Here is a 21,048-nt window from a genome sequence, read left to right as displayed (position 1 = left end):
GATACCAAACGCCCAAACTTCTAACAAAGACGACGACACTGAATATCCAGTTAAACTTACAGCAAAAAGTACCAAATAAAAACATATAAAAGAAATACAAAATAGTTTTTAGGACAGGAGAATCCATTCAATAGACTTCAGGACCAAATTATTATTTATGTCCACTAGCTGTCTGTCTCCTAGTAAGCTATCTGCTAGCTACAATTATAACAAAGACTTGTATTTGAACCATCCCATAGGATCCGTATTTCACAACTGCACTAATCCATCCATTTGGCGCTGACTTGATGTGCATTTTCTTACAAACAAGGTTGCACTCTCCAAAGATATGCTTGACCACTTTTTCAATAAATTGGAGGTGCATTTTTCATTTTATTGAAAGCACAATGTAAGCGCAGGTATGTATGTGTGAACATCCATGGCAAAACAACTTTGTCTTTAGTCAGAGAAGAAACAGTAAATCTGTTATGTATTACAATACATGGAAAGTTGGGAGGTTTAGCTATAATTCAACCAGGAATCTATTTTTATTTTGCTTATTTTTGCACAGTTATTACCTGATGTGCTGCATTTTTATACAATAAGAGCGCGGACAAGTCAAAGGGTTCAACACACGCACATCAACCAGAACACCCTCCCCAATCTCAACAAGAGAAGCAAGCGTTTGCTCAATGCCTGGCTGCTAGCTACCTTCTCCCTAAAGTTTCCATGGAAACAATATCAGCCTGAATAAAGTCAAGATCCTGTAGTATTTTCTATAAAACTTCAATTACCTTATTTTGATTAATCTGATCATTGTTCCCATGGAAATTAAGTTTAAAGGCAGCTGACTGCCTCCAGCTAAGAATGATCTCTTTACTTGCAGATTTCAGTTGCTAGCTACTAAGCAAGTCTCAAAAAAAATCACTTTGGCTTCAAAAGTAACGCTTTAAATTTATGTGGCATTTCATAAGGAATAACACCTTGCATTACAGTTTTTTTGAATGCAATAATTTTGATGGAAGCAAAACGACTCATTGCTTTAGTGGTAATTACTCCAAATATAAATGCAAACTCTTGTCAGTCATCAAGAGGCTTTCTTACAGAGTATTATTTTTTCAATAATTTTCATCCTTAGGTAAGCAGAAAGCATGTGGCACGTTTATATTTCAGTAGATGAATTAGACCATTACCTACAAATACTTTGGATGAGAAAAGTAGTGAAATTCTAGCACTCCTCCATATATATTCTGTACATACAACCCAAGAAGGAAACTTCAAGAATTAACTGGAGATCAAGCTTCCTCGCCAGACAATGAGAAAAAGAAAAGCCTTGAATTTTCTCCATGCAGCTTTCATATTTCTTTGCAGATTTGGTATCCTAGTATTGTCCATATATACCTTACTGCTAGACAGTTCTCTAGGGCTGAAAAAATTGCATATCATGCATTTTGCCAAAAGGATTTGAGGTTAGACTGCACCACACGCCTCTTTCAACAAGGACATCCTTACAAAAATTAAGATTTCCTAGATCTATGATGATATGGATTTAAAGAATGACAACTACCACCCTACTATCTAGTACCTCAGTATTAATGAATTCAATGATAGTAAATGCCTTCTCCCCTTGCCAGAAGGAGTTTTCAAACTGGCACAACGGACCACATCTGTGCGTTGTTTGGACAGTCTGCGTGACAAGAGTGATTGCTTTACTCTTGCCATCAGTTGGTTTTGCATGCTTTCTCTGACTGAAAGACATAAACTATAACATAAGAAGCAACCTTGCCTGATTCTCCTGTAGAGCATGAAGAACAATTATTTTTCATTGGCCACGAATTGTCACTAGCTGCCAACCACCACACTCACACCTCCTCCTCCAGATGGCCAGGTGGTAAATGCTTACTCACACCGCCTTTTCCTTCATTTCTTCCCATCTCCAAAGCAAACAGCACTTCAGACCTCCACATGAATTTACAGAACTGCAGTCTATTCCCTTTACCAGGGAGGCACAGCTTTTTAAAAATAAATATGGTTGAGAACCCAGCAGTAGAGAACCTTAAGGACTTCAAGTATCACAGCAACTTCTCAGTGAATGAGCTATCAGTTTCAGTAATTCCACCCACTCCAAGGTGGTCTGTACATGTCTTCAACTCTACAATGCTTTCTCCTGAAACCACAACCCACCCACTCCGTTTGATTTGAGGTTAGGTGCCACCTGTGGTCTACCAATCCCCAGTCCCACTTATAGACCCCCACTTTTTCTTCTAGTGCATTTTCCAGGCTTGCTGCTCTCGGGTAACACAACTCCTCTGAGCTCCTTCTGAGGTAGCTCTTTTTGTCTGCCCTGAAATCAGAAACCACCCTCACCATTCTTATAACAGGTGCAAACATACAAGCCACCAAAATCCCCTTAAAAACACATCCTGCTCTCTCCATCCTCTATATAACATCCCAGTTAACAGAAAAAGAGTTCTCGTGACCTGTAGAAACAGACAGTTCCAACAATAAATTATGAAGACTGTATAAATATTAGTTCTAGAGAAAGCATACATAAAGAACAAAGTAATTGCAAAGTAAGTAACTTTTTTATGTTCAGCAAAAAAGATTTCAATAGTAGCTTCAAACTGGAAGTGCGGAAGCAGTCAACATTAACATCATTGGGCTGCCAGGAAGAAAGTCAACTCCATCTCAGTACACCCTCCACCCTTTATTCCATATCACATGTGTCATGCTCAGGCCTTACACCATCTCCTACATTCTCCTCAGCCACCACCACCCTCCCTGTCCTTTGACATAGACAAAGATATCATTCCCTCAGTCTGTGGCTCATTCCCGTCAAACGTTCAGAACAATTAGTTGTCACACACGACTCACCAGAACAACTCATATAATCTGAACTCTGTTTCCTCTACGTTCTCTCGGAAAGAAGATCCAAATGTGTGGATGCTTGTGCACATGCCCATGCAGGAGCATTCACCATTTGAATGCACGACTGGGAGGTGAATGCACATAATCTGTGCAGCACATATCTGGATGTTGGTTACAGATGCCCGATGCGTCACAGGGCAGGGGAAGCTGCACCGTACGACCCCTCCACAAGCGCTAGAACAATCTGCATTGCTAATTGTTCATAGGTAAAAGGTTAGACAGTTATGAGTTACCCTCTAACATAAAACAGCCCATGAAACCTTACTGAGATTCTCTGATTCTGTACTGTAAACGCAGAGTCATTCATCCTGCAGATTAACAGTTTTTTTCATGGAGTTTGTGTGTAAAGCTCTGGGTAAAAACTAGAGTGTATATCAGACTTCCTATGAACTAGGCTTGTATCAGTCCAGACTGAAGATTCAGCACATCATCTGCAGATTGTTGATTTTAACACTGTAAGGATGCATCAAATCAATCCTTTTTGCTTTGTCCTAGTCAGCTCATTTTTTTTTGTAAATCCTATCTTTATTTTTCTCATTACCATCAAAGGAGCCACAGTAGGCTGAAAGTATCTACATTTCCATATTGAAAAATCTCAGTCTTCACACCAAAAATTTCCAATACTTGTAAAATTTGGGCTATGTAATCATTTGGTTCAATTTCCATGCCAAAGAAATTGCACCAGGATACACTATTATATAAACTATTCTATTTTTGGAGATGAGACTATTTAGAAAGAGCTGTTAGTATTTGACATGGACAAAAATTAGCACATAGAAAATAATTTCTCAGAACTTTAAGCCAAGTCATACCCATGTTAAACTAATAGAAAATCAGCACAAATTAAGATTTTGCAGGGCCAGTTACAAAAATACTACACAGTAACAATAAAATCAAACTAGATTCACCAAATATTCCTTACTTTTGTAGCAGTTATTTTCTTTTCCAGTGCCACATACTACTTTTTGAATGTACAAACTCTTCCTTGTCAAGAGGAACCGCAACACCACTTGCTGTGGCTTCTTCTTCCTAATGCAAAGTACAGTACTGCCTAAAGGACTGTATATACTCTGAGCTGGCCAAAACCAATTAGTAAACTGCAATTGGTTAAGAAATACTTTGGTTGCAGCCCAACAGATAAGCTTAGTCTATTCTTGAGCATTACATCCACAACCAGAAATGTTTAAGGCAACAGTGCAAGTAGCAGCTTCATCCTGAAGCTAAACAAACAGTAAAACGTGTGTCCGGTGCGCTAACAGCAAGGAAACGCACATGGAAATTCTTGCAGCTCCTCTAAAAATAAGCTAAAAGAGTAGTTAGAACAGATCTTTATTTATCCCTTCTGTTCCTCTAAAAAAATCCAAGCAGAGCACATGGGTACTATTTCAGGTTTCAGCTATGTTAGTACTTATAATTACCCTGAAGGATCATCTCTTCATGTTTCTTTTCTATAAATCTCTACAGACTACTCTGGGATCTCTGCTACATAAAAAGTAATGGGATGGCTGAAGATTTTTGGTAGAACTTAAGAGAGTCGTGTAATAAGACAAGGAAGTAACAAATTGAGGGAAACAGAGACAAATTTTAAACATGCAACTATCCAGAGCCAGTTTTGTCTTCCAAACTGTCAACAACAGTTGTGGGTTCCCTCTTCTCTATACTTTGCAAACTAAAATCTAATCAACAGATTCCTTTATTGAGAAAAGGGACAGCAAGAACAGTTGCATCAGTTTTTGATGGTTTTACTTACTACAATAGGAATGTACTGTAGGGAACAATCCAGTATTTGCAGGGAAATGGACTGGATGATCTAATACAACTTTTCCATTTCTGACTTCTTAGAACAGCTCAGGCTGATCCAAGTTCATAAAGAGATTTCTGTCCAACAATACTGAATGAAGAGAACTCTAAGACAACGTTTGGGGTTTGGTTTTTTTTTTTTTCTTTTTTCTTTCTTTTTAATATAAGAGAGCCAGAATGGCAAGACATAAGCTATAGTATACAACCGTACAGAAAACACTGATAATTAAATACCCATAAAATCATATAATTATGATAATTAAATACCCATATACACTATGATAATTAAATACCCATAAAAGTTCATTTTATACTTAAACCTTTCAAGTAATTTGGAGCATTTTATAACTTAGAAAAAAAAGCTCCTTTCTAATATTTGAAATTATTAAACAGTAATTTTCGGAATTTTTATTAAGCAGTATGTCTATCTTAAATAAAGAAATATTAGTGCATAATTAGTAGTATACCTATGCTCATTTTCTTCCAAAAGCGACACATACCAGGATCACAACATCCTTGGCTGTAAGCTAATGCTTTTTTGTGTGGCTTTTTTTTTTTATTACAAAATATCTGTCATCATTCTCTGCCTGAGGAATTAAAAACATTTGTCTCTGCAAGTACAGTTGACTTTAAGAAGATATTGCTAGGAAAAATAGTCTTTCAAATAAGGCACCAGAACCCAGAAAGAAAGATTTGGCACTTCTGAAGCCTTGTAACAGGGAAAAACTATGGCAGATGGGGTTCATTCTTCTGCTCTTACAGCTCTTTTCCAAAACGGCTATGGACTGCCTTCTCTGAAACTTGATAGGATACTGAATAATCCTTCTAAAAAAATGTGCTAAAGGTCAAACAAATACCATGAGTTTCAAATACAGTTAAGTCCATCTTGGGGCAGGGATATGAACTAGATAACCTTCTGAAAACTCTTCATGCCCTACTTTCTGTAACTGAACACCACAGAAATCCAAAGGTGATGTTCAGTAGACTGGCAAATGCACTGGGTCAGACCAGATGCTCTTAATAGTCCCAATTCTTATAATTAAAAAACTTTGTCTTTTGAATGAAATTAGTATGGTGTATTCAAAAGTGCAACTAGTGAACATGAAAGATGCAGTTTCAAGAAGTAAGTGCATTTTAAGATAGTGTGAGACTCTGAATAGGACATTAAAAGAACCGTTCAAAGGGTCAGTTACATGTACATTTAATACTTGGACCTAAAACCAACAAGATAAATAATAAAGATAGAATACTTCAATGCCTTCTTGTTGCAACTGCAATAAAGTGACCATTCACTGATCCCCACAACTTTCTACCCGCCTCAAGGAAGCTCTTTCATGAATTCTTTTTTGTTAAAATCAAAAAGACCAATCCACCCTGCAACAACAAACAACATCGTAACTAGGGCACAGAACTAGGAGAGCCAACTTTTCCAAACTGAGAGTACACTCAAGGTGAGTAAACCAATTGCTGTTGTGCTACCTTTGTCTTCTTTTGGGGGAAGGGGCAAAAGGGAGCAAGTGAACAAGTTTGAAAAGGTTTAGGTTTTCCCTCAATACAAAATTAGAGAAAACATTGAAATTTCAATATTCTGCAGATCAACACTTACTTTCAAGTCAGTCTTCTTTAACTCCCAATCCAGAACGAAAACTGATTTAGCTACTGACCTAACATTTTGCTTAGATGCACACCACTACCAGCCTGTATTAGAAACAAAACCAGTGTTCCCCCTTCAGTGATCTCCTTAGGCATCTGAACAGACAGCTGCAGCAAAGCAGTACGGCGTCTGGAAATCACCGCATTTCAGAAACTTTGATGAAATTCTTTAGGCAAGAGACTATTGCCAAGCACTGCTTCTGTTTGTTACTTTTCTGTATCAGCCACTAGAGAGGACTTCTGTTTATTTTATATGTAAATTCTCAGCCAATTTGAAAATAATTCTGGACAAGTATCAACTTTATTACGTCCTCTTCCAGAATAAGATAGCTGAAAGAAATTGGAAAAGGTGACTCTTAAAACTTATATTGAAATAATCCAAATTTTAAGCTTCTTCTAGATCAATGACTTGACAAGGGTAACAAATTCTGCTCAGTTATGTGCAAGTCTGGATATATTCACTGCACAGGTTACTACCACTTACTGACTCATTTGAGACCTCAGAATTTCCTTCCAGCTTGAATTAGCTCTGTGCTGGAGACTGAAGACATACTTACCCCTTTGTAGGAGTGGAACATTTCTAACCAGCTGATTGGCCCCGTTTGTCTCTATAAGCAATTTTAACATTATCAGGGTAGCTCTGCACACTCCCATGGCATGCTTTGATTCCTTGTTGCTGATCATTTTCATAGCAGGACACTTCACTCAAGTATTCTTCCAAACTTATTTTAGGTCATACTTTAGTCCAACATATTTATGTGCAAAACACAATTTTAAATGGAGGCAAGCCAATAAAAGAAACAGCTTACTAGAATTTCAGTTGACTTTGTTAAAGGAAATTATTTTAAATTAATGTGGCTACTGAACTGTTGCCATACTTGACCTCAGAAAATATATTCCTTCTAATTTTTGCTATGAACGTTTATTTATTTAAGCTAAACTCCAGGTCTTGAATGTTGACCATAAAGAAGTCTCAGATTTCCTGCTACTATTTCGTACTCTTTTTTCTAAACAAGGGCAAACAACATATGTTTGCTGCATTAGCATTACACTGCCAAAACATCACTCTTAAATGAAATCATCTACGTATTTTTGGTAGAATCTTATTTAACAACTTCCACCCCTGACAGAAACAGAGTTAAAACAAGGCTGTTTTGTTTTCACTGAGCAACAGTTTGATCACTGGTTTACTAGATGGCGCTCAAAACATTTTTCCATATACTTTTCTCAAAGAGAATCTGACTTAAATGTGGTTTACCTTCACCAGTGAATGAAGGCTTTTTTCACCAAACATATCCCAGAGGAAGGTCAGGTCTTCCTGGCTGTCCACATGTGGCTGCAGCTGGGCTGGCAATGCAGCCAGCAGCTCGTACAGACCTATAAAATGAAAATAAAACACAAAGTGTAATCTGGGAGTGATCTCATTAATTTCACTTAACAGTTCTGTGTAATTGGCTGCCTGGAGCATGTCATTTTAACTGAATAGGGAGTCTGGAGTATCCAGCATAACATTAACTTGTAGAACCAAAAGGAACATTTTGAAAAAATTACTAAGAAGCAAGTATTAGCAGTGTACTTTTTACCTTGTCACAGTTGTCAAGCTTCTACATCCATATATATTTACACAAGGTTATGCAGAAAATTCATAAAGGTTTTGAAAAAAGGACAAAACCAGAAAAAAACATACATTCCTTTGCTTAATCGTTATTCCATTTCCCTTGATGTTAGCCAAAGAGTGAAATGAGTCATGAATAGGAAAAACTTCCTTAAAAGAACAGAAACTGGATAGGGTGGTCCATTAAAAAAAGGTTCGTGGTTTCTCCAAATATTTCTTGCTAATATATTGCTTAATATTTTTTTATCCCGTGTTCAGTAGGAATCCACAGCAAGACAAAAGGAACCGTTCTGTTTTGCAGGATTAAACCTTGAAAAACAAAACCAACACAGTTTTCCCAAACACACACGCACACAAAAATATTTCAGTAACATTTTTAATTTGCAGGTATTTGAGATTCTCCGTAGGGTTAAAGCAATTGCTGTTCCCGGTTATTTGTGGCACACCTCACCAGCGGTCTCCAAAGGGCAGACAGTAGCACACTGTTCCACAGTAGCATACAGCATAAAATATCCATCATGCACACAGGCCATCAAACTGCTGTCCAAGAAATGTAGCAACAGTGTTTGCAGCAGCCCTCTTTAGGGAGGTAACCTGGCATGAGTTGATATCAATTCATAGCACATGTTTAATTTTCCAGTGGGATTACTTGGGGTAAAAAGGACAAAATGCCTTTTTCTCCTGTCTGCTGTCTACAAAAACACCAATACTCTCTTGGGATCCAAGATACACGGTCCTGCTATTATTTTTAGTCTGAGTAAGTGCTGCTGTTCCTCACAAAGACAGATTTACAAGATATTCTTCTGCTAGAGAACATTGTTGCGAGTTACAGGTTACCCATCGTTATTATGCCTATTATCTCCCTAAATCTTATTATTTAGAATATTTATTAATAAACATAATTTCAAAACCTTTCCAGGCACTACATATCCCTTTCAAAATTACATACAGCACCTGGTTATTTAACATTTTTGTCTTTTTACTGCCTTTCAGTAAAATATTCTGGGGAAAAAAGTTCCTTCCAGACACATTCTTTTTGTGGTCCAAGCATTTTCGGTGGTTGACATTCGTTTATCTTAGAATCTTGCTTTTATTTAAATCTGCTCTTGTTTATGCTTCAGAAATAATGCAAAAAGAGAATACAACTCAAATCACTACAATTTTGCATGGAGAGAAAAAGAACGCTGAGCCTTGCCTTGTGAGAGACAGTCACTGATTGAGCCAATACCCAGAGAACAGCAGTTTGAATGGGAGTCATGGCTCCGATTTTCTGAACTATTAGAACTTCAGCACTTAGAAAAAAAAATGGTTATTTTTATCACAAAATTTATGCTTCAAAACGTTTTCATTTAGAAAAGTAAAAAAAAATTGTTTGCGCTCAGCCTTACATTTCTGCACATAGCCACTTTTGTTACTGGAAATACATTCGAGTCAGAATAACCGAAAGGTTGCTAGAAAATGGAATAGGAAGTTCAATGTAAGCTTACACTGTGGCATAACTGCTTAGGAACAATTCACGTGTGCCATTCGGAAGAAAGAAAAATATTAACTTCAGACACTCTCTTCAAATAAGAAATGTAGAACAAAGTAAGCTTTCTTTTCCTTCATCCATCAGATCTGCTTAAATTTCACATATAATCAACTATAAAACTATTCTATCCTTGTAACTTGCTCCTCAAAGCTTTGATAATTAAATCCCCAGTGAAAATAAAATGAAGGTTCATGTTTCCTGATGGATTAACTGTTACAGTAGTGACACAGGGTGAGGCTGAATCTGACGATAATGAGACTTAGGTTTTATGCACAGAACTCTCAGAGAAAAATCCCGCCTACCGGCCCTCCAAGACTGACTAACCCTGCAGGTGCTTACACACATTAAGGTTTCCACATCCAGCTCAAAAATGCCTGCGGGCTTTACTTATTCATATAGCCCCGAATTGCCCCTTCTAGGGAAACGGGCATCCACGTCCCCAGTGCGCTACTGACAGCTTCGACAGCAATGATGTACCTCATCTGTGCCACTCTCCTGGGGAAGTGGAGAAAATCAGACAGGTCCTGGTTTTATCCAATCCCAGGGCTATGTTTGTAGCGCTGCCCTGCTTTGGCTCCACAGTCCAGCTTGTATAGCTTTCAGCCAGAAGGAAAACAGAATCCCACCCCTCTCCACAGCAGCAGAACCTGAGGACTATGCCATGCAGCATGCTGGAGAATACCACACTCCTGCTCTTCAGACTCCTCTTGAAACTGAGCACTACGTAGTCAGGAATAAAAAAAAAACAAAAAAACCTCAGTCAAGGAGCCAAATGAGCCAAATGAAAATCAGTCAAAAGGAGGGCTTAGTGAATTTAGTTGGGGAGAAGAGAAGACAAAGATCTAGAATATGTCTAAAGTTAAATTCATGTAATTCCAGACCATCTGACTCAGCTGTAGCTTCCTTCCAAAGAGAGGTAAGTGCAGCAGAAGGTGCCTGCACCTGTAAAGGTTAACTTTTACAGAGTCTCATTTTTTCTTGTTCCTTCTTTGGTCCCCGGTACCACAGTAACAAAGATTTTCAGATGGACATTCAGATTTTTATGTATGAAGAAAGACAGTATGTGGATCTTCTACACACACACCCCTCCAACCAAAACATCGTGATTTGTGTCTCAATTACAAAGTGTTGTTCTTATTCATTGCAGTGTAAAGAAACAGTGAAAATTGTGGCTGGCATATGACTTTACTAGCAAATGGGATTTAAAGAAAGTGCTTTTGTGATAGGGCCAGGGACAAAATAATCTGTCAAGTTATTGTAAACTGGTAATGAAGAATGGCAACTACATATTGGCCTAATTTAAATTACCAGATCTGATCACTTGTCACATCCATCTTTCCAACACCTGAAGGCTGGTAGCTCAAATTTCTGCAGCCCTCTAAGGTGTCACTGTACAGAGATGCCGCCACACAGACAGAGAAGTAATCTGAATTGAACAGCAGAGGCTACATCAGCCCAACCTCAAACCTCCTGCAAAACTTCTAGCTAGCATCCCAGGTGGTTCTGGAAGCCAGAGCCAAAAGCCACTGAAATCAATGCTAGTTTCTCACTGGTTTTAGTACTGCCAGGCTGGTGAAATCAGATTTTTTTTTAAAAAATCTTTTCAGTAGCAATTCTAGAGATTGAAGTGATGCTACACTGAACACTTTTGATTACTTCTAAAAACAAAAATTATCTTTTCAAAAGGTCATAAGTATACCCCCCTATATTCAGATGAACTGTTTTGTAAATTAAAAGTGCACGTTCATTCCATACGCCACGGAATGAGATATATCTCAGCACCTCAAAGATGAATACTACCATAGTAAGCAAATGGCTTCCAAGCCTCAGTAGTGCTCTTGGTCTCAATCTGATGTTTCTCTTAAAGTCCCACCTCCTTGAGCCATATGACATGTATGGGCCTCCTATTAAAAAAAGTAGTTTCCGCACATTTTTTGAAAGATGCCCACAATTTAAACAAACACACAAGAAAAGCTTTTAAAAAGTATCTAGAAGTTGTGTTTAAGAAAAAAACAAATGAAAAGCCTAAACCAAAATCCTGTTTGTTTTTTTTTAATGCCAGTGTTGGCAACTCTATGAAGAGCCTTGCAAAAAAATTTTGATTTTTTTTATACACTGTTGCTATTCTGCTCAGGTTCTTGTAATTCTTTTCAGTCTCGTTTGCCTAAATTTAACCAGCTTTCATATTTAAAAGGAATCATACGTCCACTGGGATTTTCTAGTATCAAAACACTTCAGGTGTCAAAATCCAGTAAAGTAAACATGACTTACACAAGAAAAACTCATTTACTTTGATTTTAAAAAGCAGATCATTTATTCAAAGGTCGCAGAAGACCTGAGTATACATAAAAAAAAATTAACAACGAGCTTAAACATGGAGATGTAAGACTATTTTGCAATTATAAGAGAGGAAGTCTGGTCAGTCCTACAACTCCAACAACAGATCACAATGTAATCATCTCTGGACTTTCCCAAATCATTGAAACAGAGGAGGAAAAAGGGCCCTTTCTAGATTAAACAAGGTCACAAAATCCAGTGGCAGTAATAGGAGTCAACTCCAGATAAACAAGGGAACTCCTAGTTTTAGATACTGGTATGCTGCTACTTATGAAATATATTCACATTATATAAATTAGGTACAGTATTTAATACTTTTTGTGAAGTAAGTAAAAGCCTGTAGCACGAAAGTATTAATTAAAAGGAGACAAGCATTGCACATAAGAATATTAGAAAACTCTTTTAAGAGTGGAATGGGGAGGGGGTTGTTTGAAGGTGCTTATTAAATTTGATTACATGATTCAAGAATAAAGAAATGTAAAAGTAATAAAGTAATACTGGATATACAATACACTTTCAATGAAATTTAGTTCAGCCAAGAAAAGTGACACAGGGAATTAAAAACCAATGACTAGATAACCCTGCCTACAGAAATAGTCTACATAAACTATATAAATGTAGATAATCTAAACATACATACATAATCTAAAACTAAAATTTACAACAGCTTGTCATGGACAGAGAAACTACTCTGAAGATTTTGGACTAGTTGCAAGAGCAAGTAAGATAAAATGGCCGTAGAATAAGGCTTGTAGTACTCTGCCAGCTTGAACTAAGGAAATAATTTCAAGGCAAAATCCAGCTATGTTTGAAAATTCAGCACTATCCCTTCTTAAAAAGGTAATGGATAAATTTCAATTTGTTCTTTTAATGCCCTTAAGCAGTTCCTGTCTCAGTGTATCTTCAGCTTTTCCTAAGCTTAATTAATACAATTCAGTTTAATTCAATCTGAAGAACAGAGTGTATAATAATGGCAATTCCAATTTTAAAATGTGTATGCTAAATTTGCACATGCAATAATATTTAAGACTAAGCAGCAATGGAAAGCTTTTAAATCAGAAACAACGGGACATAAAGGATTTTTCCAGTTCTAGAAAATTGCTTCCTTCATAGTGTTATATTCTACAGAAGACTGCTTGTTCCTAGGAGGAGAATAAATGGCTAAGCAATCGATGAAAGTGTTCCCGTACTGAACCACTCACACTGCAGATTCCAGATGCTCTACATTCTTGACATCAGAATGGAAAAATTTACTGTTAGTCTAGAGAAATTTAATATCACCATTCTTGTCATATCCTTCATAGCTTCATTATTAGGACAAGTCTGTGGAAGCTATAAACTAGTGCTAAATGATAAAAAAATATGGTCTCTGCGTTCCATCACTCCTAAATATTACAAGAAAACACCAACTTTGTTTTGGTTAGCATAAGGAAAGAAATGGAGACAAATGGATGTGCATTTGCTTTCATATGTTAATTAATTTCCTGAATTAGCATTCTGAACAATGATGCCAGACTTCGAATCAAAAATTTTTACAGTAACTGAGGGATAATAAACACTAAAGAACATATATCTAAGCCTACAACAACACTGTAAAATTTTATTGTATTAATAAAATGGGACACACCAACCTTTAAATTTTCCACTTTGTCAAAGGTAAAATAATCAGCACCATTTGCTGCCATTTATAACAAGCTGACATTTTTTCACATTTGAACTGTACTTTACAGTTCTATAAAGGCTCGGACAACACTTGCCTTACACAAAAGCAAACAGCACTGCAGTAGAAACAGTCATTCTGACATCCTTGCTTCTGCATAATAAAATCAGGCACTAACACCAAATACTGAAAATTATTTCATTCTGAAGTTTGAGATCAGTGTTTATACAGAGGTTCAAATGAAAACATATGCAGTACACATATGCATCAGGACAGATGTACTGCAGCGTCCTATCAGACTCCAGTTGTAAAAAGATCACTATGTATGTGCTCAATTTTATGTGCTACAAATAGTTCTTTTTTATGTTCTCTTAAGTAATTCCACAGAATATATGGGCTTCCTGACACTGCAAAAAGTTAAAGACTAACAATTTTTATTTGCAGAACCTGAGTGATTAACTCATTCCAGCATGTACCTTTTTTTAATTTTGCAGTTTAGCATTTAAAAAAAAATATTAATCTAATTTTCAAAGGTACAAGATACTGAGTAACTAGATAATCATGACATGCAAGTGCTCAGCGTCTTTGAAAAAAATATGTTTTGATTTATTTGCTAATTCACAAAAAAAGTAAAATGCTGAAATCCATATGGATGGCACAGCAATTGAAATGTCAATGTTCTATTTTTTTCCTAATGAAAACAAGAACTTTGCTGTAAGTGTCCTCAAAGAACAAGATTACATACTCACTAAGGGCAATACAGTCTTTTAACTTAAATGTTGTACCTAATTTTTATTCCTTCAAGCTACAGTAATTTGTTAACCCACCTTAAAACAACATTATGACAGAAAACGTAGAAAGCGAGCAATAATTTAAGCCCACTGTTTTAATAATATTATTTCCTTCAAAATGGAAAAGTCTTCAGTTTTGGAACTTGGCTCCCGAAGCTAAAGAATCCGCAGTTGTTTGAAACACTTATTGGTCTTTTAGGATTTGTCTCAACATGTGTATTTCAGATTTAGCATACTACATACCGTTACGTTCTGATGCGAGTTAAATAGTCGATCCCTATTTGCATTCATACAGGGCAAGACTGCTGATGCAGAGTTCTTGTTTGTATGGCTCATAAAAGCTGCTTCAAAATCGAGACCCCTCAAAATGTAGTTACTAGACTTTGTGTCAACAAGGATATTTTGAAAGATCATAAAATGTACTTTCATGGGTATTCAAAAGCTCTCCTATTATCTACAAGAACAACACATAAATAAAACTAATTTAAAGTGACCTATCAAGCACAAACCCATAAGCAGCTTGTGGAAAGCTCATTCAAAGATCTGACGTTCTTTTTTTTTTTTTTTTTAAAATTCTTGGCTCCTCCAACAAAGCCTGCACACTGTAACACCTTGAATAACCTCGACTAATTGACTGGTCCTTTCTATAGACATCAGCTTGGTGAGTCTATTTCTATCTAGATCTTCATCAACGCTAGAGGAGGCAATAGCAATTACCTGGCAGACAGTCAGGAAAGAACTCATTCCAGCACTAGGATGTCACTGGGCACTCTCACCATGTTTAACTTGTTAGTCACAGTTTGCAAGGTTAAGAGACTTGGCACTGGGGAGGGGTGGCAAAGAATACTAAATGTGGCATTTTACATCTGCAAAAGGAGGACACAATATTTCATTAAGAGACTGAATAATAACTTCTAACAACAGAAGCCAAGACTATTTTCAGCTCAGTTGTGCCTAAAACTACTGGAAACACCATTTGATTACCATGTATCTCAATGTTTCTTATTGTGTCTTGAGAGTAAAAGAAGTCCTACAGTCCTAGGCAGTACTGATGCCCAAAAACATGCCAGTATATTCTTTCAGTGTTGTGCCTCACTGTATGACTGAGTTTAAAGTTTAATACTCAAAGCAAGTTATGCCATTACATCAGTCAGTCATACATGCATGCAGATACATTCACTTGATATACAAGTCTATCGGAATATACAAAAGTTTCAAGAGTCAAGTACATCATCATCTTACCTCGACAGTAAGTTTAGAAAATTAAACTGTTTGAAATTATTAAACTACTTCATAGTTTATCCCTAAGATTAATATTCTGCATTGAGGTGGTTTTGGTGGCTTTTTTTTTAAACCAATGTGCTTTTTTGAAAGCAAAATCATATCTGAAATGCTGTGTTCCACAATAGGCAACTAACAGCTAACAGGGAAGCTTCTCACTCTCTCTTAGTACTACTCACTTTCCTTCAAATTAACAGCTTTAGTTTTATTAAATCTGCCAATACTTGACCTGATGTTGGGCTGAGAAGCCACAGAACCTTTCATCTCACAGTAAACGCACACAATATGTATGCTCTGCTAGCTAACCTGGATGCTGGCACAGCTACACTTGTGCAGTACCACACAGCAGTCCGCTCTCGGCAAAGGACATCCAGCGTCACTAGGAACTGTCAACCATCTCTGTAATTACAGCTTTTGGTTCAACACACGTAGCTGTACATTTAAGCCTCTGGGTTAGAAACAACACAGGCTGCCACACTTTCAAATTCACCACAAAACTACACATTGCTCACCAAAAAAAAAAAAAAAAAAAAATTGAGTAAAAATTGTTGCAGCTGCCAGACCATTTGAATTTAAATTTGTGTCCAAGAACTGTAACAGTTTTAAAGAGTTTACCATCAGTAAATATAATTGCACACATTTTCTGATTCCACACTGCTGAATCAGTCTAGCATAATATAAAATATTAACCCAAAATGGAACAGTTCAGAGAAATTTCATTCTACTTCGAACAAGTTTTCCAACAGTCACCATAAATATGTTGATACCGAAATAAATACCCTTTCCAACACCAGCAAGTTATATTTTTAAAAATTAAATCTGATAGCAATTAAATCTAGCCATGTGTCTCATACTTTCCCAAATCTTTCATATTAATGTTAGCCTACAAGCCATTTAATGCCTCTGGCAGCTGGAGATGGGGAGAATTCAAGAATGCACGGTAAAATATTGGCTCTATTTATTAATTCAGCGTAAATTTTGCCTCTGCTAGTGTATCGGTTTTCATTAAAATCTAGCCAAATCTGTGCATTTCAGCATGGTGAGAAATTTAAGTAGACTTGAAATCATGATGCAGCCAAAGGCATTTAGATACTACCCTTGCAGCAGCACACCTATGCCTAAGCCGTAAGCCATGGTGTGAAGCAGGCGAGTAGAGGCTTTCCCTCTGCTCCGTTTCCACTGTGGCACGTCAGCAGGGAAGCAGAGGCAGTTTGGAGCAGCACTCAATCGCCCTGCAAGCCTCCGCCCTGGCAGCCTCTGACGGAAGAGCTACTCCCAGAAATCTTTCCTTCTCACTCTCCTAAATTCCCTTTCTCTTCATCTCAAAACAATGAACCCAGATCTTTGGCCACCATTTTATGTTATTACATTTTTTAAACAGTCTGTAAAAATAGAACTCCTGGATTTCTATCTCCCTTCTCATTCTGAAAACAGGTTTAGGAGGCTAAAATATTTAGCCGCTTCAGCCTAATTTGTCTTTCTGCCTCCACAAATGTTTCTGATGTCCTCCTCACAGCTCAGCCAACTACTCAGCTTTTTCTTCGTGTTTTTACTGTTTCTTTTTTTTCCTCTCCATCTTTTTATCCTTTTCATTATCAAGCATGCTTAGAAAAGATTATGTTAAAACTGGCAAGTTGATTAAAATGCATTAGTAGTAAATAAAAGGAAGACATCTATATGAAAGCTGCAAAAAGCAAGGATAGCATCTTTCACTGATTGCAAAATTGTCTTAGAACTTTGCGTGGCTTGCAGTGGTCTCACTTCACTGGGAGGTAAATCCATATGCACTATGGAGCTATCATATAAACATAATATTCTAGCAAGATATTTCTACCAGTATTCAGTATATCCACATCAATAGCATGCAGCTTCAGAGGTCAAGGTAATTTTTAAATAATCACAGAATACGCTACTAAAAATGCCATTTGGAAAAATACCCAACATTTAGAACAGATTTCATAGCTTTATTTTGTATTATTACAAAACAGAGAAGAAAACACCAAAACTGGGAATATTTTAAAGGTCACATGAACTTACAATATGGTTACTAACAAATGTGCTGGGTACTTTTTTTTTTAATTTAAAAAACTAACATGTATTCAGTTTTACAGGCTTGTAATACTAAAAAAACTCCACTATCTGGCACAGCATTAGCTCCTATATGTACTCAAGAAGCAACCAATGTAAGTCCTGCACATTTTTTCTTTTTATAATTTACAATAGTCAAATTCAAGAACTGCTTCTGACTTTCATTATATTTAAGCAATTGCACACAGTTTTACTTGGTGGCCAAACTTGGCCCATGAATGTGATTTTCCCGCTGACAATACATGAATCAAAAACACAAAGTCTGCTTTGCACATTTGTGTGCTAGTTTTAAGGACAAACAGAAAAGCATTTTTAAACTCGTCAGCTGAGCAAGCTTGATACAGGGTTGAGAGGAAAGAAATCTGTAACGATTTTATGATGTTTTTCACACTAAAACAACACTTAAAGTATAATGATGTCATCTTGGCTCCACCGAAGTCAGCAACAAAGCTGCCATCAACTACTGTGAAGCCAGGACTGCAAACTTAAATATTCCTAAATACATCAGATAAGTGAATCACAGATCTTGCAGACTTGCTTTACCTGCAAAAGTGCAGGTCTTCTTGCTCAGTCTTCAAACTCTATTTGATGGGCTTGCACACAGAGTTCAAGCAGACTTTTGCAACACAAAAAATATTTATAGCTTCAAATGCAACCCCAGGCAGGAGCTCAGCCTTCCGCTCAAGGTGGTTGCTTTAAGATAACTTTGACCTGACACTGACAGGATTATAAACCGTAAGGGAGGAGCGGGATCATGCACATGTTATAAACAAAAAATACTTTTTATTAGTATTATATAAAAATAGGGTTTCTACGTGGCTAATGGACAGTGGAAGAGAAAGAATCATGTGTACACATAAGCCCTTCTCCTCTGTCTTAAAGTTAAGAAACCAGATCAGACTGGTAAGGTACAAGATTAATTTCAAAGTCACTTGATGAATCTAAATTTACTAAAACAAATGTTTTAAATAACAGATTGCAAATAATATAGCCATGCTCTTTTGAGTTATCATAGTTTAAAGTCTGCTAAATGCCTCTCAAAACAGATTTAAGAGGCATGGTCTGTGTTCACAAGAACATATAAGTTAAAACATGGTATAAGAATATGAAGAAAGCAGTTGCAAGGACATGGTGACATCCCTTATAAAGTCTGTTGCAAGGTAAAAGCAATGCAAAATTAGCGCAAATAGGTCAACATTTAGTCTGATCAAAAGTGGCCCCTCATGAACGCTATCCTGCTTTTGACAGTGGTCTGATGACTAAGACTATATAAAAAAAAAAAAATCATCAATGCTTCCATACTAGAGTCCGAGTTTCCAATAGTCTGTGACTTAGCAACACTCTGATATTCACAGATGATGCATTTCTATTTACTAGTCCTCAATGAATTCTTGCACTCATTTTTAAACCAGGTTTACTTTTACTTCACCAGGATATAACAGCTACAAAATAAGCTAGGTTGAGGTTTTGTTTGAATGCGTTAATAAAACAGTCTTAGCAGACAGCCTGAACAAAGTTGCGTCCCTACCCTGAAAACGCATTTTTGTTATGTCCCCACTAAGTGACTTGCTAACTCCACAGTGTCCCAGATAGTCCTCTCATGGACTAGAGCAGTTTCAACTCATTACACCAGTTTATGCTGGCAGGGTGAGAAGAAAACTAGTCTACCCACAAAGGAACAACAGAGGTTTCTCTTTTTTAAAATCCAAGAGTGAGAGTAATGGCAGAAAAACAGAGCTCTGATTAGAAACCACCTGTATTATAACCAGGACACAAAGCGCAGTTTGATGTAAGTATTCAAAAAATACTTAAATACCTATCAACCCTATCAGGTAATACCATAAACTGGAAGAAAACAATTCTCTCTTCCCTCCAAATGCAAATTTTTATTTAAAGAAATAATTTACAACTTGCAGCAAAAACCAAATTGGGTTTAACAAGCAGTATTATTTAACAGCAAGACATCAATGGTGCATATCATATTGTCCTATAGATTTCCTGGGAGAATGGAGATAGTTGAGTTTTATCACACACCGTAATTATTAAAGGTGTATTTGGAGCATCATATGCATTAAATAGCACAGTAAAACATGTTTTTAGAGACATTTTAACACGCACAGTTTTCAAATTACGAAAATTTTTTCTCAGTTTTTGGAGACCTTTTCTTTCTTTATTCAGAGAGTATGTCCATGACTATTATTTTTGGACATGTTAACATTCTTTAAACAATAAAACAAGCAAAATTGTCAGCATCAGGCACCAGTCATCACACATCCCCCTGCTGTTCATCTCAACATGTTGTTGAGACTTCTGAAATGTCAGAAAGCACTTGGCCAAGTAATAATAATTAAAAAAAAACCCTGAAAATTAAGGCGGGTTTTAGAAGGACACAAAAGGTTGTGTGATGAAAAAAAAGATCCAGAATAGAAAATCAGCCCCGAGTAGACCCTGACAAATCTTCCAAAATTCAGCTTTAGCATACTAAACAGCTTCAACTGCACTTAATTCCATGGGGGAAGGAGGAGAAAAGAAAGCTATGTAGAGGTAGGGTTTGGCAAGTTGACAGTCAAATCCCTTAAACACAGGAACAGGGAGACAAAGAAAAAGCAAATAAAAACAAACACAACCCTCCCTCCCCTTGGTAACAAATAAACAAATAAGTAAATACAAACCCCCTCCAATTCCAAAGATTAATCTTTTTTCATCTAAGAGGAATTTTCTATGGACCTGAAGGGGGGGGGGGGGGGGGCGGGACACACAAAAACCACTGCACTGTGCAGTGTATTTAAAATAAGGATCAGATGCAGTTCCTTATATACATATTTTTTGGATTCTTGACTTGAAATCTCCCTCTTCATTTTCAAAATCCTGCTGTTACTTCTTGTGCATAAAACTACGTGATTTAGAGTAACAAGCACTGGGGTGGAAAGCAGGGATCTTTGTATTGTAACCTCAGACGGATCACCTATTCACCAAACACCCTCAAGCAAAAATACTAACTTTAGTTGTCCCTGAAACAGGGAGAAATATATTGTCAGACAAAGAGAATGTAAGCATAACAGCAACGTGAGATTTAACCTTTCAATATAGCCTAATATTGTGACAAAGTAGGTAAAAACTATAGAAAGCTACATATCTGCACTCCCACTGCCTGCAGTCAGTGACAGGAATTGGACTCTGACGTGGAAGGCAAGGGAAGGAAGAGAACTTGAGACAGTATTTTTCTTTTCCTAATTTGTTAAAGAAGTGTCAAAACTAAATAGTCTGTGTTCAGAAATAACTCCACTGATAACTGTAACTCACAGAGGGGATAGTCTAGACTGCTGCAAATATTAAGGCATGCATGATATCATCTTTTTTTTTTCCTCCTCCTTTTTCAAGTAAA

At 36.9% G+C, this 21,048-nt stretch overlaps 1 protein-coding gene across 1 annotated transcript in view; it reads right to left on the bottom strand.

The window, feature by feature from the left end:
* The window catches only part of MPP7 (MAGUK p55 scaffold protein 7), a 154,816-nt gene that overhangs the window by 88,809 nt on the left and 44,959 nt on the right, over nt 1-21,048 (bottom strand). The window contains exon 5 of the mRNA XM_082498985.1: nt 7,619-7,737. Within this exon, the coding sequence (XP_082355111.1) occupies nt 7,619-7,737 (119 nt within the window). The remainder of the gene's footprint in view (nt 1-7,618; nt 7,738-21,048) is intronic.

This window comes from Vanellus vanellus, assembly GCF_965231255.1.
Source record: "Vanellus vanellus genome assembly, chromosome: 2".
NCBI lineage: Eukaryota > Metazoa > Chordata > Aves > Charadriiformes > Charadriidae > Vanellus > Vanellus vanellus.
The sequence above is the reverse complement of the archived record's forward strand: the minus strand, read 5'-3'. Positions and strand labels throughout refer to the sequence as shown.